The sequence below is a fragment of the Glandiceps talaboti genome, chromosome 1, assembly GCF_964340395.1.
Source record: "Glandiceps talaboti chromosome 1, keGlaTala1.1, whole genome shotgun sequence".
Taxonomy (NCBI): Eukaryota; Metazoa; Hemichordata; class Enteropneusta; family Spengelidae; genus Glandiceps; species Glandiceps talaboti.
In genome coordinates, this window is record NC_135549.1 from 8156301 (window position 1) to 8171312 (window position 15012).

At 37.7% G+C, this 15012-nt stretch overlaps 1 protein-coding gene across 1 annotated transcript; it reads right to left on the reverse strand.

Moving 5' to 3' along the window:
- Positions 1–413: 413 nt before the first annotated feature.
- Positions 414–10184, reverse strand: LOC144440584 (calcium-activated chloride channel regulator 4A-like). The gene is made up of 11 exons (XM_078130006.1): positions 10010–10184; positions 8186–8476; positions 6955–7238; positions 5777–6028; positions 5255–5488; positions 4307–4609; positions 3491–3718; positions 2945–3227; positions 2084–2254; positions 1320–1544; positions 414–790 (listed from the first exon to the last, which is right to left on the reverse strand). Exons 1-11 carry the CDS (start codon positions 10182–10184, stop codon positions 414–416), a joined length of 2823 nt encoding a protein of 940 aa, XP_077986132.1.
- Between the last annotated feature and the right edge of the window lie 4828 nt (positions 10185–15012).

Sequence of the window (15012 nt, forward strand, 5' to 3'; positions counted from 1 at the left end):
AAATTGGATTTGAATCGAATCAAAAATGAGTTATGCTGGATGTTTCAGGTTGTATCGGTTCTTGACCACTTTGTGGTCCAGATGATAGCCTTCATTGGTGCAGCTAATCAAACGTTTTGGGACGTGCCATAAAAAATTGTCAAATTAAACTGATTCATCAGTCTTGTTGGGCTATTCTTATGGCCATAATATGATAGATTTTGGAATACATACAAATATCAAAATCGACGATATCCGGGATAAAACTCCTGAATAACTTCTACAGATTGGGGACAGTAATGGGTGAGTATTGCCCCGCGGTGCCTGTCTAATTGGCAACGTTTATTATTATGTAAGCTTGGTTGTGGATTTATGCTACTTTCAACCAGTTCGACACCCTTGTTAGTTGGATAAATTGCTTTGGCTCGTCCCCTTTACATAGAAAATCGACGTACAACACATATTATAGCAATGACAATAATAGCCACCAGGATAACAGCGCCGACAGCGATGAGAACGATGTGCCAAACTTCCAAACTATCTTCCTCCTCTGGTAGAACCAACGTTGTCTGTGCAATATTTGAAAGTGCTCCCCTGTTACCAGATTCATCAACCGCAATAACGCCAAAGTAAAAAGCCTTTCCAGTGCCTCGGAAGAGTACATTCACTTCAAATGTTTCTAATGACTCTGCCGGGAGTGGAGCTGATAGATTCCCGTTAGCAATATCGCTATCTGTTATATTGGTAGCATTGTTAAAATTATCTAAAATATTCGAGAATGTGCTACTGATTCGAAGATCGTAATGGTCAGCTGTATAGCGGAGAGAGAGAGAGAGAGAGAGAGAGAGAGAGAGAGAGAGAGAGAGAGAGAGAGAGAGAGAGAGAGAGAGAGAGAGAGAGAGAGAGAGAGAGAGAGAGAGAGAGAGAGATTAACGTGAAGGACTGTTATATTGAAAGGATATATAAGTGCAAAGTGCCACACTGTGGTCATGGATTATCATTGAAATAGAAGTGTCGTCAAAAGTGCTGACGTCAACTGTTATAAGACTGGTTATTTTATCTCTTTTTCATAGCCATACAGAATAAAGAAGCAAAATATTTATGTAGCTACACACGCCAATGACCTAAATAAGAGGACTATAGCTGGCAAAAATGTATACAGGACTTGGTGTATCAAGTAATTTGCCGATGATTTTCAATGCTATTTAATTTTTTTCACACCGTCCATTTTGGCTTTTTCTCTATGTCACCCATATGATCCAATGGGCGATACATTTGATCTCACTAAATCGGTCTTGTCAAGGTTTATATTATTACTTTAGGGCGTAGTCTTGAATTACCTGTTCCCTTGTCATAATCATTCCCGGTTGCTGTCCATTGAAGCACGATTATTTGGTCGTCATAGGAAGTGGAAACAACTTCTAAGTCGGCGATTCTCGCTGGAGGAAACAGATCAGTACCAGGCTCAGCATATTCTACATCGTCTGCAACTTGAAGGACGCCCCCGGAGGCAATTCTGCTGAAATCTCCGATCGGGTTGGCCTCTCCATTGGCAGGAATGACATCTAAAATTTTACAAACCGAGAAGAAAATTCAATTAAAAATACATATATTTTCAAGTAAAAAAACATTCTGGCGTCTTGTTTAAATATCTTCCCGTTTTCATACACACATTAAGTTAGCGGAATGTCTCTAAAAATTATATGATGAAACTGCGTAGAAAGAATTAGAGTTTGGTGGAGAACCGCTTCCAGATCTGCATTGAAATTTATTTAGCAAAGATTTCACTGAATCACTAGCATTAACCATCGAAGTGAAATCCCCAAGCAAATATTAGATGTAATAAGTTACTAAAGCAACCCTGAAATATAAAGCTGAACAAGACGTTTTGAGCTAAGGCTCAATTTCAATGTTAATAAAGTCTGTATTATGAATTTGAAATGTCCTTGATCCTAACAGACGCATTCAATGCCAGCGAAGGCAGTAGGCGTTCTACAGGGTCTAGTTTAAATTTACATGTAAAAACCATAGACCCTTCGTGTAGGGTCTATATGGTAAAGCTTTGCTGGAGATACAGGAGATTCTCAGTAACTTGCTCTCTCACCATATTTTTTGGGCAGCGCCCCCACTCTTCCACGTATCTGAGTCAAGGCATTACCGTCTTGATCATTGGCAGTTACTTGGACACTGTATCGACATGCCTGTGGGCAGCTAGCCTCTATGAAATCGACGAAATATGCAGAATAAATACCATCATTCTTTGAGATATCGGCACCTGTAGTGAGGTATGGAGAGGTAGAGCTTTTAGTGGATTTCATTGATATTTGTGTGCAGATACTGTAAAATTTCGTGTGCACTGTGGTATTAGGTGCAGCACATTGCAATCATTAGTACTCTATAATCACTCAAGTCTGAAAAAAAAATGTTCGGAATGTATTAAAAGGACATGGGTAAACTTATAATGAGACTATTTTTTTTTATCTACGTGTACATGTTGTAACTACATAAAATTCATCTAGTATCATACCAATCTAATTAAAATCAGATGTGGCAATTCAGCCAGATTGCTATATGTTTAATATTTACCTACCCATACTGTCCTTTGTTTTCGATTTTGTTGTTCAGTGATCGCCCTCTTTCTCACATAAGATTTTACATGTATGGATTTTTATGTATTGGATTAGATTTGAAATTACAAATACCGCGTTGACATGTTTACGTATGTGCACGTTCTCTAATATTCTGGTATCAACAGCTACCAAAAACGTACGTTATCAAATAAATAATTTTGTTTACTTAATTGTTATGCGACGCCAAGATATCTCATTTCGTTGTGATGATTAGTTACGTTTCAATAATTATAATAACGATAACATTGCGTAATTTGTTACATGAAAGAAACACAAGACGGAATATGTTCCGAGTCTGATGATCTGACCCATGCATGTCAATACGAACTACTAACCTACGCCATTGTCTAATAACTGAATTGTAGACTGGCGATTCTTGTCTGGCTCTGGTCTATCTATTGTAGCAAAGACAGTCGCTTTTAATACAGGAACATATCCTCGATTCAAATCTGCATAGACAATAGCCACTGGTGGAGACTCCGTGATAAGATCATCACTAAGGGTGGATGACAAGAGTATTGGGGATAAACTTGAATCCGACGACCTCGATTCGATTGATACCTCCACAGACTGGTCACTACTTCCAGGATTCGTGATGTTGTAAGTCCATTTACCATTCTATGAAAGACAAACAAACAAACAAACAAACAAACAAACAAACACACAAACAAACACACAACTGATGAATGGACTAAGTATTTTCTTTCGTCGAAAGCTGTAAGTGTATAAAACTTGGGATTGGAGTTCCGGCTATCAGTAGAGAGAAACAGTCAAGATTGACAAGTGAATTGCATCTAGTTTGATTTGTTTTCCCCTTCCATAGTATTTAAGTTTACTTCCATACTGTGTCGGTGTCAAAATCATCAACAAAAATACCTTACCTCAGCTACACCTGCTATCTCTATAATAATAGATTTGGTGGAAGGATCAACCTGATATTCTGCCGATCCGTCCATGATGACGTCACCACTGGGCGATTCCAAAGTTACCTTAACCTGGTCACTTTCCCAAAAGAAAAAGAAAGTTGTTCCAGCGCCAACACTTGAATCGATGAATGTATGGTTGGTAGAAGTATCACCACTTGCCACAACACTCTTCTTGCTAATTAGCTGTAAAGGGCATAAACTTGTTCACTTCAAGTTTTGGTAACAGTAAGAATAATTTGCATTTTGCACTAACGGGCTGGGAATTTCTAACTGGTTGAAGTGGAGGGATGGGGATGTCCGGATGGGGTAAGTGTTTTTCAAGTTAAACTTCGGTTTTCTCAACTTGACAATGACTCATCCACAGATTCGCTGGTCAATGCCAAAGTGAACCCCGCCCGGTACAAACCATACTTTCCAAAATGACCACATCTATCTATGCATAGTTTGATATATCACTAATCATAAATTCCTGGTTAATTTGTTTAAAAACACCGTCCTCAATGACCATGACTAAAAAGAGTTGTAGAATAAATCTTTTTACATGAACATTTATTAGTAAAAAAACGAATTTGAAATCCATCTCCCTTTCAATTATTCTGTATCTAAAATCGTTCACAAATTAGTTAATAACATATTAATCAAATTATCTCTTCATAATTTACTTTAATAGCACATTGCTACACATAGATTGAAAACGATTGATTAATTTCCAGATGAGGGGTTTGGGATGGGGTGAAGTTGTTCTCAATCCAGTCACACAGTTATTTTTACCTGTATTGGCGTTGCTATTTTACTACTACATGTTCTTTCTGTTATGGTAGCGGTGAACGCGTCGTTAAGAGCTGTTGACTCAGACGTTTCTGGATAATAGAAGGAAAATCCATTGGTAATATCAGACAAGTAGGTCATCTTTCCATCAGCTGCATTGCTAAAGGCCAAACTATCGACTACCACTTTCTTCGATAGCAGCTCAGGAATGACGTCATCGATATATGGCGATCTATTTTCATCGCCATCAGTCAAAAGGAACAGTATGCCGCCCTCTGCCGTTTCACTAGGTCCACCTTCCAAGACCTATACAAAGGGACGATATTTCGAAGGGAACGTTTATAACATACCATTTACCTGTATGTAACGGAAAGCCTATCATTTTTTACACTCACAAGAGTAGCGACAGCTATTATGTCTTTCGTTAGCGTGTTAATGCTGCACTAGCTGTAACTTACTTTGCGATGATCAGCAATATAGTCTCTGATTTGTTTTTTAATTCGAATAATTAGATGCGCATGCTGTACATGATTGGAAGGTCCTAAGTAGTACAGGTTGAAATCGTGATTGCATCGCTTTGCTGACTTTTGGGTGCGCACCTAAAAATCAATTTGAATGCGTATAGATTTATTTTACCATGTACACAGCTACACAGACATGTTTACCCACGGGTGAGTCAGTAATGTTCATGCTATATCGTGTAAGGCATATCTTACTCTTTAACAAAAGAGTTGCAGCCAGTGTCGCTTTAAGACATCGCAAGCATAAAGTCGTATATTACCATTTGGTACTTTGAGAGGTATGATGGCTATTTCTCGCTTAGACTCTAATATTCGACACATTTTGTTCTGTCTTGAAGATTATGGTAAATATCTGAGCTAGGTTGCAATATTATTGCCATATTTCACAAAAAGGGTGTACAATAAAGTTTGTAAATGTACTAAAGCATACCTCAATACCGGACTCCAACCCAGCGCCAATAGATGTCCAACCAGTTGGTGATGCAGGTAGACGAGAGACTAGTAGTTGTCTGGCTTCATTGTTATTAACATACACCAAATCAGACAATATAGTCGCAGTTGTCGAAAATATTACAATACCTACGTAGGTATTATTGGGTACTGTGTATTGAATGTACTTTGTTGAGGATTGGATCATTAGGTCAAAACGAGTGGGGTTTGCAGGCTGTGAAAAGAATTGTAAGCGGAACATAAAGAGGTTAATAAGAACTTGTACAAAAAATAACAGACTTGGTGTATGCTATCAATTCATGGCTACAGATAATATTATGGTAACTATACCATATTATCATACAATATAGTTTTTTCATGAGTCTTGAAAGAGAGCAGATCTAGTAATCAGAAGGGATGTATTGCTCATGACTACAAATATTCACCAGACGATCATGCGGAATGTGACCGATTGCATTCTGTAGTTAAAGTAGATTTGCAATGTGATGAGACTGTAACTAACCGTGTTGTCCATACTACCAGAGACGTCCAACACCAGAACTATTCTCAGAGATTTCTCCTGTACAACACGGAATGACGGTGTACGGTCTTCAATGTCACGTGCCGGGTTACTACCATTGATGAAATCTGGCGTGTTGAGCATCACTTCCCATGCACTCTTGTAGCAACAGTTTTTGTTCTGTTTATTTCTGGCCATCCTGTTATGTTTCGAGTCTTGATCTTTTTCAGGATCATTATGGCAAAACCCAATTACCTAACATTGAGAAGACAATTAAACATTTAGTGATGATGAGTTATGAATGATGATCTGCTTTCTGTTCGGTCACAGGCTATTAATCAAAGCTTTTCGTCACTAGACACCGCCATCGTCAGAAGAGCACTCTGAAACTCTCAAGAACGTGTCCAAATTACTGCAAAGGGTAACTGTTTGTAATTGCCTATGCGCTATCGTTTTTGATTGTGCTAAATCTTAAAGAAAGAAAGAAAGATAGGCAGTTCACCCTGGACATTTTCAACAATCATAATACTATTTTTGAGCCGGGTATCCTTATTTCCTTTTCTGTTTCCCATTATTTGACCAACCCAAATTTTCAGCTCCGACACCAAAATTCTGATTTCCACCGCCCTTAATATTTTGCGGAACAGTGCTCTCTCTGGCAAGAATAAGCAAGTATCTGGACTGTCGACGTCATCTACAGTCATGGCGGCTGCGACGACACTTGTTTACGAACAGAGCATTTCTGTCACGACAGAAGATATTCAAGGGGGAAGGGTGCTGAGAACATGCCAATTGTGTAGAGAAGCTGGGAAAGGGCGTGTTTAACCAGGAATCCAATAAAAACAAGATAGAGAAGAGGAAAAGGAGAGGCAGAGAAACTTGAGGATGTTTTTTTTTCTTTTTCTTTTTTAAATCGACCCACCGTTCATAGTTGCTGTGAAAAATTAATGAGACACATTAAAAAAATAGGGTCACCCTCATGCCTAATTACTAGAAACTTGAAGAAAATGTAGGTAAAGTTTCCGTATCGTATTATTATGACAGTTTCATCTCTGCTATTGCTCAAGAATGTGGTTTTTAAAGTGATATTTTCGTTCACTCGCAAAATCATCCTATACGTTTTGTTGATGATATTGCTAGGTATCACCATAACATAATCATAATCAGATAACCGCACTCACCGAATCAAGGTAATTTCCGAACATATACGACGACTTTCCGTCACTGTTGTCAAGGTCAGGAAAGAATCTACAGCCTGGACTTGGATAAATGCCAAGATCGGGCTTCAGATTACAACGTCTGTAGCGGTCATCGATGTCTTGTGACTTGCCAACGATTGCCTTGGAACAACGTGTGGGTTCGACCCGGCCCTGCTCATCGTAATAGAAATGCTCGTAGTCCTCCACTGCGTATTCATCAAAGAGTCCCCATCGTAGATGTCCCCACTCGTGAACTATGACCTTTCCTGATATATACAAAGACACAGAAGGACAACGAAGTGCATTTAAACTACAGTATATGATTGAGTCACTTTGAAATTCCTCGATTGTGACGTTCGATAAAACATATACGACTTTAGTACAACAAGGTATTGATTTCCGAATTGAGTCGAGTGGGTGGACTCGCTTCTGTGTACTCTAGACTACGTATACATGTATATCATTGACGTTGTTTTTTCTTGATAAATAATTTCATGTATGATAATAGCAATTCTGATCCATCTAAAACACCAAGACACTTAGGTTTATACTGATATATGTCAAGTTGTGTGACATGCTGCTTAATGATATATTAACACTATTTACAATTTAAAATCATTACCATCACCGTACCCCTGCCCTCTGTCACCACCACCACCCCCACCACCACCACCACCACCACCACCAACAACAACAACAACAACGACGACGACGACAACAACAACAACAACAACAACAACAACAACAACAACAACAACATCAACAACAACGACGACATCAATCATCATTGTTGTCGTCGTCATTGTCGTTAACCTAATTCATTCATATGACGGTGACCAATACTAATATCACTGACAAATGTTTTCTAATTGTTTTTTTCCTTTGACAGGAAATGTTGAAATAAACTTATAATAATCATTTTACATACCACCGTCGTATGTCAGTTTATTGACACAACCTGAATATATCATATTGATTTAAGGGTTTGATCATGACAAGGTTTTATGAATGAATGAAAAATAAATTCCTCTTCATGACATGACATGACATTAAAATTATGTTTAGTTCATATACAGTAGAGAATTACTCAGTAATTGTCTCGATTTTTCTTTCTAGTGTTAAAAGTACTGTGATCTCCAGTGTTACCAGTTTAAGTGTGTATGCATGTATGACATTTAAGCCACTCAAGTAAGTAATAAATTTTTTAACATACCTGAATCACCCCAGTTATATTCAGCAAAGGACACGTCAGTCAGCCATCGTGACGTCAGATGCATATATTCACCTGGTTGGCCACAGGAACGGATCTGTTTGACATACGGGCTCTCACCGTATTCAGGATTTGGTTTGTCTACCACGATATTTGCAATACAAAATCGCTCAGTAGTGGCTGCTTCTTTCGTGATATTATCGCTCCAAGTCCTTGGAATCAGTATGGTGACGTCTTTGAAATAGACTCTGTGTTCAGTAGCCTCATAAAGATAGGATGACGTACGTGTGAAGACTTCCTTATTTTTCAAGAAGAGAAATTAATGTATAGAAATTATAACGCAGAGCATTTTCATGCGTTTTCTACTTGTTGAATTTTCTCGAAAATGTCAACGTAGTCAAACAGTACGATGTGTAGTGTTGCCATAGCTATCGACATTCACCTAATATATATTCAAAGTTCTAGATAAATATCTCGAAGCAAAAATGCCTAATTCAAATGTTCAAGTAGCTGTTGGTATGTATACACACACGAGTTAACATACTGATAGGCGAAGTCACCTGTATTTGAACAATTAATGTTTTGTCATTCGGCTTTGGGACAAGCTCTCTTTTTAAAGCTTAATTTTAGGAAAGTGTCATAAATTAAGATGTATATAAACATCATGTCATGAATTAGAGCAACATTCCGATAATTCATAGTTAGGAGAAATGTAACTGCTACTGAACAAATTCGAATGTTAACTATAGTATGTGAAACTTCTGGTCTGCGTTCTCTGTTGAAGATCTAACAGAGAACGTGAACATTTTGTGTTGTACCGAGTTGGTGGAGGCGGTGGCATCAAAGTGACGGAATAAGGACATACATTCCGTTGACGAATAACAGAATAACATCTTTTTTTTATAAGCATAAGAAATTTTACGTCATCTGATCTTTTACACGGTATACCAATATCAGATTTGAGTTTCACCAATCGTAAGGTAGTGAGGGTTTTGTATGTTTAAGAAGAACACTTTGAGTACCGCATGTAACAAAGATTAAACTTATACCCCTTGTACATCAAAAGCAACCAGTTGTAATCAGGCGACAAATCTTTAAAACCAAATTGAAAGATGTTACAGTTGGGGGTGAAAGTGAAAGAGCAATCTCTACCAATCTCAGTATTTAATTTAGCAAGAAATGCAAAACTGAACTTAACCATCACCCAAAGCATTCAATTGATTTTTACGGGATTGTGTAGATGTACTATTATTTTCGTTATTAATTATCTTCCGATGAATTATATATAAGACCGTTTGCCCTGTTATCACGTTGTCAAGTTAGTGTGTAAATTTGGCAAGCTAGCGTCATATTTTGCTAATAACTATAGGAACACAGTTATGGCTAACAGATATTTAAGGCATGGAATGTGCCGCACTTATCGAGGCTAAATTACGAGACATGACCGGCCATGCTTGGACATTCTAGACCAGAATAAATGACTTCTGTCTAAGACTGTTGTACTGTTTAACGGCAAATAGTACGTTTTTCACGTACGTATTTGTATATATACATGTATGAATATGTAAAATAAGAATTTAAGAGAATTTGACGTTTGTATTCGCCACTTTCAACAGCTACAGTTATATAGAATCTGATATTGTGTTATTTGCTGTATACTATTTCCATAAGGGCATATTAAATCTGATATATGAAGAGACGCGTCTTATCTAAAAGTATCGGTAATACGGCATAAACACAGCATATGCGTGTTGTCAGACTACTTAACTTAACTAGGTGTCTCCCGCTGTAATGAAAAATGTGACAAGACAGTGCAGAAACATATACCTACCTTTATTCTCTCTATCAAGTTGAAATCTTCTGGGATATTTTCACTTATAGCTACCAACAATCCTGTATATTCATTGTTGTTCAATTCAACGCGATTCCTTTGCCCACAAACAAGAACAATAACAGTGAGAAAGACCAGGATAATTTCAGACTTCTGACTTTGACGCTTCATTGTTAGCCTCGTGCTATCGAATACTAAAGTATCCGCAAAAAGCTACCCGTAGACATGAATTTTCTTTTGGGGTGTGGTGACAGCTGATTTGTTGATTTAATCTACAATAAATCTTACAAGACATTGAGTCACTTAGGGGCGATCGTACAATGTCACATAAGTTCAGCAAGCGAACTGCGATTCGTTTGGGGGGGGGGGAGTTGGTGTCAATGCAATAGATGAACTTCATTTTCTTACTTCTAACCAGTGCTGGGTTTACGGTAGTATTTTGATGTGCTTACCATCATCCCAGTAAACTGTAACAGGTTCAGAAGGTTGGAATTTCATGTTCATTACCATCATGTTTTTACACTGCATCGATTGTAGTGGTGTGACCGCTACAATTTTCATTATGGTTTACATAATATATAAACGCATGATGTCGCACTTGAGAATGATCATTTAGGGGGGGGGGGAGGGGAGGGGGTTGTCCTAAACGAACGATTTTCGTTTATTGAGCTTGTGCGACATTGTGCGTCGTCACTTATGAGAGCGGGTTGTAATCATCACTAACTTGTGCATGAGTAAGTACAGTGGTATTTAGTGATAAAATCCAGCAATGTATTTCAATAAATATGAATTATTATTTTCTGTCTAAATATCAAAGGCACTAAATGTGCAACACTTCACATTGGAGGTGATTTATAGAAGTACTCCCACGCTTGTCGTGAGAATCTTGTAACAGTTAACAATGCCACAGGCCGAGTGACATTTGATGATTTTATACTACAAATAAGACGCAGAGCACAATTTCTTTTTAAAGTTGAGTGATACACGAACAGAGTGGATCTGACCAATTTGTCAATACTAATACCAATAACTAAAATACATCTACAATCCTTCTATTCAATTCGAATGATACTAACGGATTACAAACCAAGGTCTGTCTCAACTATTAAATCTATCAGAACTTTACTTTCAACGAGTAAAATTCATCTTTTCGATTATGTTTTCCCCACCTATCCATGTGTCTCTCTGTTTCTATTTTCCTGTTCATCCTTCATCCGGTCTTTTGACTAATATACATCAGAATGTTCATACGTGCCTACCAACTTCAACGCACCTGTCAATCCATTTGTATAAATCCCCTCAATATAGTACACCCAGCTAACGAGCTCGCTACCACTTGACCGTGTAAACCTGAAATCTGCTTACAATAGACCGAGTGTGGCCACACAGAGGATTCGGGCTCTCGGAAGATACATACTGTAGTACTGGAGGAAATGTGACGATTTTGAGTGGAATTACTAATACATTTTTCATAAATAAAAACGATTAGCACAAATCCATAGTGAATAATTACATATCCGAGTGTTTCTGGCGAAAGAAAGGAATTTACGAGACACTTGAAGGGTTTTATCCGAATTTTTATGACAATGCCCAACAAGTGTGAGCCAGATGTTGTTATCGGTGTCAACAGTACAGAGACCCTAAAAGGATCTACATAGTTTGGGGACAACCACTTGATTGGAGGTCACCACAAAGTATTCTACAAGAATCATGCAAATCAACCTGACGACTTCATGTCACATGAGGTTAGCCTTGCTAAAATTGTTCTCTATACATAATATTATATGTAAGAAGAGTCTACCCTAATTTTGACGATGAAGTTTACACCCAGTCTTAAAAAAAATGTGCAAATATCAGTGTTGAAAGTTTAAGCCGTAAAATACCATATATAATCAATGCGGGTAAGAATCTAAATCATTCTGAAAAGTCGTTAGGGGCAATAATTTACTGATAAACTTTGCTGTAAATAGTTTCAAGGTTTCGAACAATGAGCATTACAATGCACCTACATTGTTAACTAACAAGGTACCATTAAATACAATGATTATTGTAGAATGAGGATTATCAAAGTTGCCAAATCTGGCAAATGACACTTTTATGTTCCACCTGCTCTTAGGTAAACTGAATGCCTTCCGTAAGCGTAAAACACAAACCCATGCCATGCAGGCTTTTATTGTTGTCGGAATACAAAATTCTTAGTTACCATACATGATACATGTGTATTCATAATACATTATATGCAAATGACTCATTGAAATAATTAAGCTACGTTAATCGGGTTTATGATACGTGTAATTTGTTATACTAGTAATCAATGTATGCACAAAATTGTACTACATGTAAAGCTTGCATTCATAAGAATTAATAAATTTTGCAACTTAATCAAATTAAAAGCTACATCAACATGCTTTCGAGGGCGTTCATTCAGGCTTCAAATTTCATATTAATTTGGTACCGTTTGTTATTATCGGTACCAAATTAATATGAAATTTGAAGCCTGCATTTAAGATATTGCCTATTTACCATAGATCATGCAAATGAATCTTCAGATTTTTCATACACGTTCCCTCAAAGGGGAATTAAAGTGTGGCTGGAACCATCATGTATGAAAGTTAGCGGAAAACACGTTTTTGCGTCTTTGTGCTGGGCGTCTTTCTGAAAAAGGAAAACAAGCTTTCCACATTTCCAAGTCTTCGAAGCTTCTGAGGCTTCTACACGCTTTCGAATTGAAACCCGGGAAAATGGTAACTGACGCCTCATTTGAAAAGCTTACGTCAAATTTACGTAATGGCTGTTATTGCTGGACTGTGCGCATTAAGAAATGTACATTATCATCATCATGTGAAGTTTGCATTTCCATTTACACATTTCGACCCCTTGCACTTTTCTAGACCGCGCCCCCGTGTCAGAAATTGAAATAATGCCACCTCGGACTAAGATTCAGTATAATGTCATTTAGGTCATAACTCGTGTTCATTGATGTTTTTATTTCGGATTCTTTAATATACGACTATCATTTGATAAAGTTCATCAAGACTTAAATGCATATCTTCTCTCTTTTTATATTCAAATTTATTAACACTTCCATAACTCTTTAAACTAAGTCACTCTGTATATTTTCAGGTATGTCGGTGTAGCTGACAAAACATGAATGGACGATATATTTCTCAATAGAAATCCAATGGTTAAATCAAGGTGAAATAAAATGATACAACGAAATAGACCATCTATGCTAATGTAGACACTCAAACTGGGTATATATGCACTGTAGTTCATGGGCAATTCAAGAAATAATGGACTTTTCTAATTGATATGGCCACCATTCATGCTAATATAAAAAGCCTAAGTTCGCGAAAAAGTAGGAGCATGTATATTTCTACTATGTATATGTCATCTTTGTACCAAGTTTGTTCGAACATACATGCCGGTGGTATTGCTGGTCAGAGATGTACAAGCGGACAGATGCATGGACACAAACACGCAGTAGCTAGCTCCCTCTCCACATTTTGTCTGTTGGGGGCTTAACACATTAGCATGATTGTGGGTACAAGTATGTCATGATCTCAATTTATTTTTTCAAGTCAGAATTGATTTTAATGTACATGTATTCATCGGGTTTTAGAAAGTCAACTTTTAAAAATTTCTTACAACTTCAAATGCGTATAAGTTGTATTGCATGGGGACTAAGAGTCTAGTTTTCACCCAAGAAAACAGATGTGAGAAATTTAGAGAACGGGTAGAAATTATATTATCTTTTTTCGCAGTCTTCCCTCCCCAAGCGCTCTGAAAACTCTCATTGCTCCTCGAAATAAACTCTAGAATGTTAGTAGCCCCTCCCAATGCTTGAGATTTAGATGTACAATTTTATAGTTCCCACCCCTGCACATTGGTGATGAATTGGTAATACAACAGTGACAATCGACTTGAGAGTCCATTATAGAGTTCATCACAAATAAACCTGTAGACTTCAAGGACTATTTCTACTACACTATTCTGCTATCCTAACAGACATTTTCATTTTTGACTTTTCGCTCATCCTCTCATCTACTCTAACTCCTCTTTCGAGCTGATATTAATGTAAGCCATGCCCAGTCATACGCCTAACGTGTGCAAACATTATCATAAATTTGATGTACGTGGGTCGACAGGTCACATTTACTGATTGCGTAATTTCAATATATCTAATTATGTATTCGACCAATCACGGTCTATAGTGGAATGCCATTCGAGACCAGCTCAACTGAAGAGCGAAAGTAGTGTAGTAGATATAGTCATTGAATTCTACAGGTAGGCTAACTAAATTTGAACTCCATGAGGAAAAATTATTGAACTATAACCTACACTTGCCGATAGTTAGCCAGCAGGACCTTAACCTTGATTTTGGGAGAGAGACAACACCATTGTGATGGCGGCAGTACAAAGCCATGGTGTAGGAGGCCATCACTTACAGGCATTAAATGTCAAACCATACACACAATTTAAAGTCATGGGATACTTAGGATTTTCAAGGACCCCCCCCCCCCCCAAGTTTTTGTCGGCTGCCCAATTTTCTCCTCGGCCCCTCTCCCGTCAATTCTGTTCGTACCCTTCAGTATGCCAAAGGTCGGGCTGGGATTTTCCATGTACCTGAGGGTGGTTTAACTTTAAGTCGGAAAAGGTTTTAAGTCGTGTTAACTTCTGAATGTGAATGCGTTTATAGACACCGTACGTTTAAGCAAGGTTCACAAATTCATATTCATCCATGATTTCGAGCTACTCACATCACAACGTGGCAACAGTGAAAGCTACCTGTGAAGTGAATCTTGACATCGTACAGACAGACAGACAGACAGTCAGACAAAAACAACATACATACAGACATGATACATACATACGTACGTACGTACTTGCATGCATACATGCATACATACATACATACATACATACATACATACATACATACAGACAGACAGACAGACAGACAAACAAACATATAGACAGACAGACAGACAGGCAGACA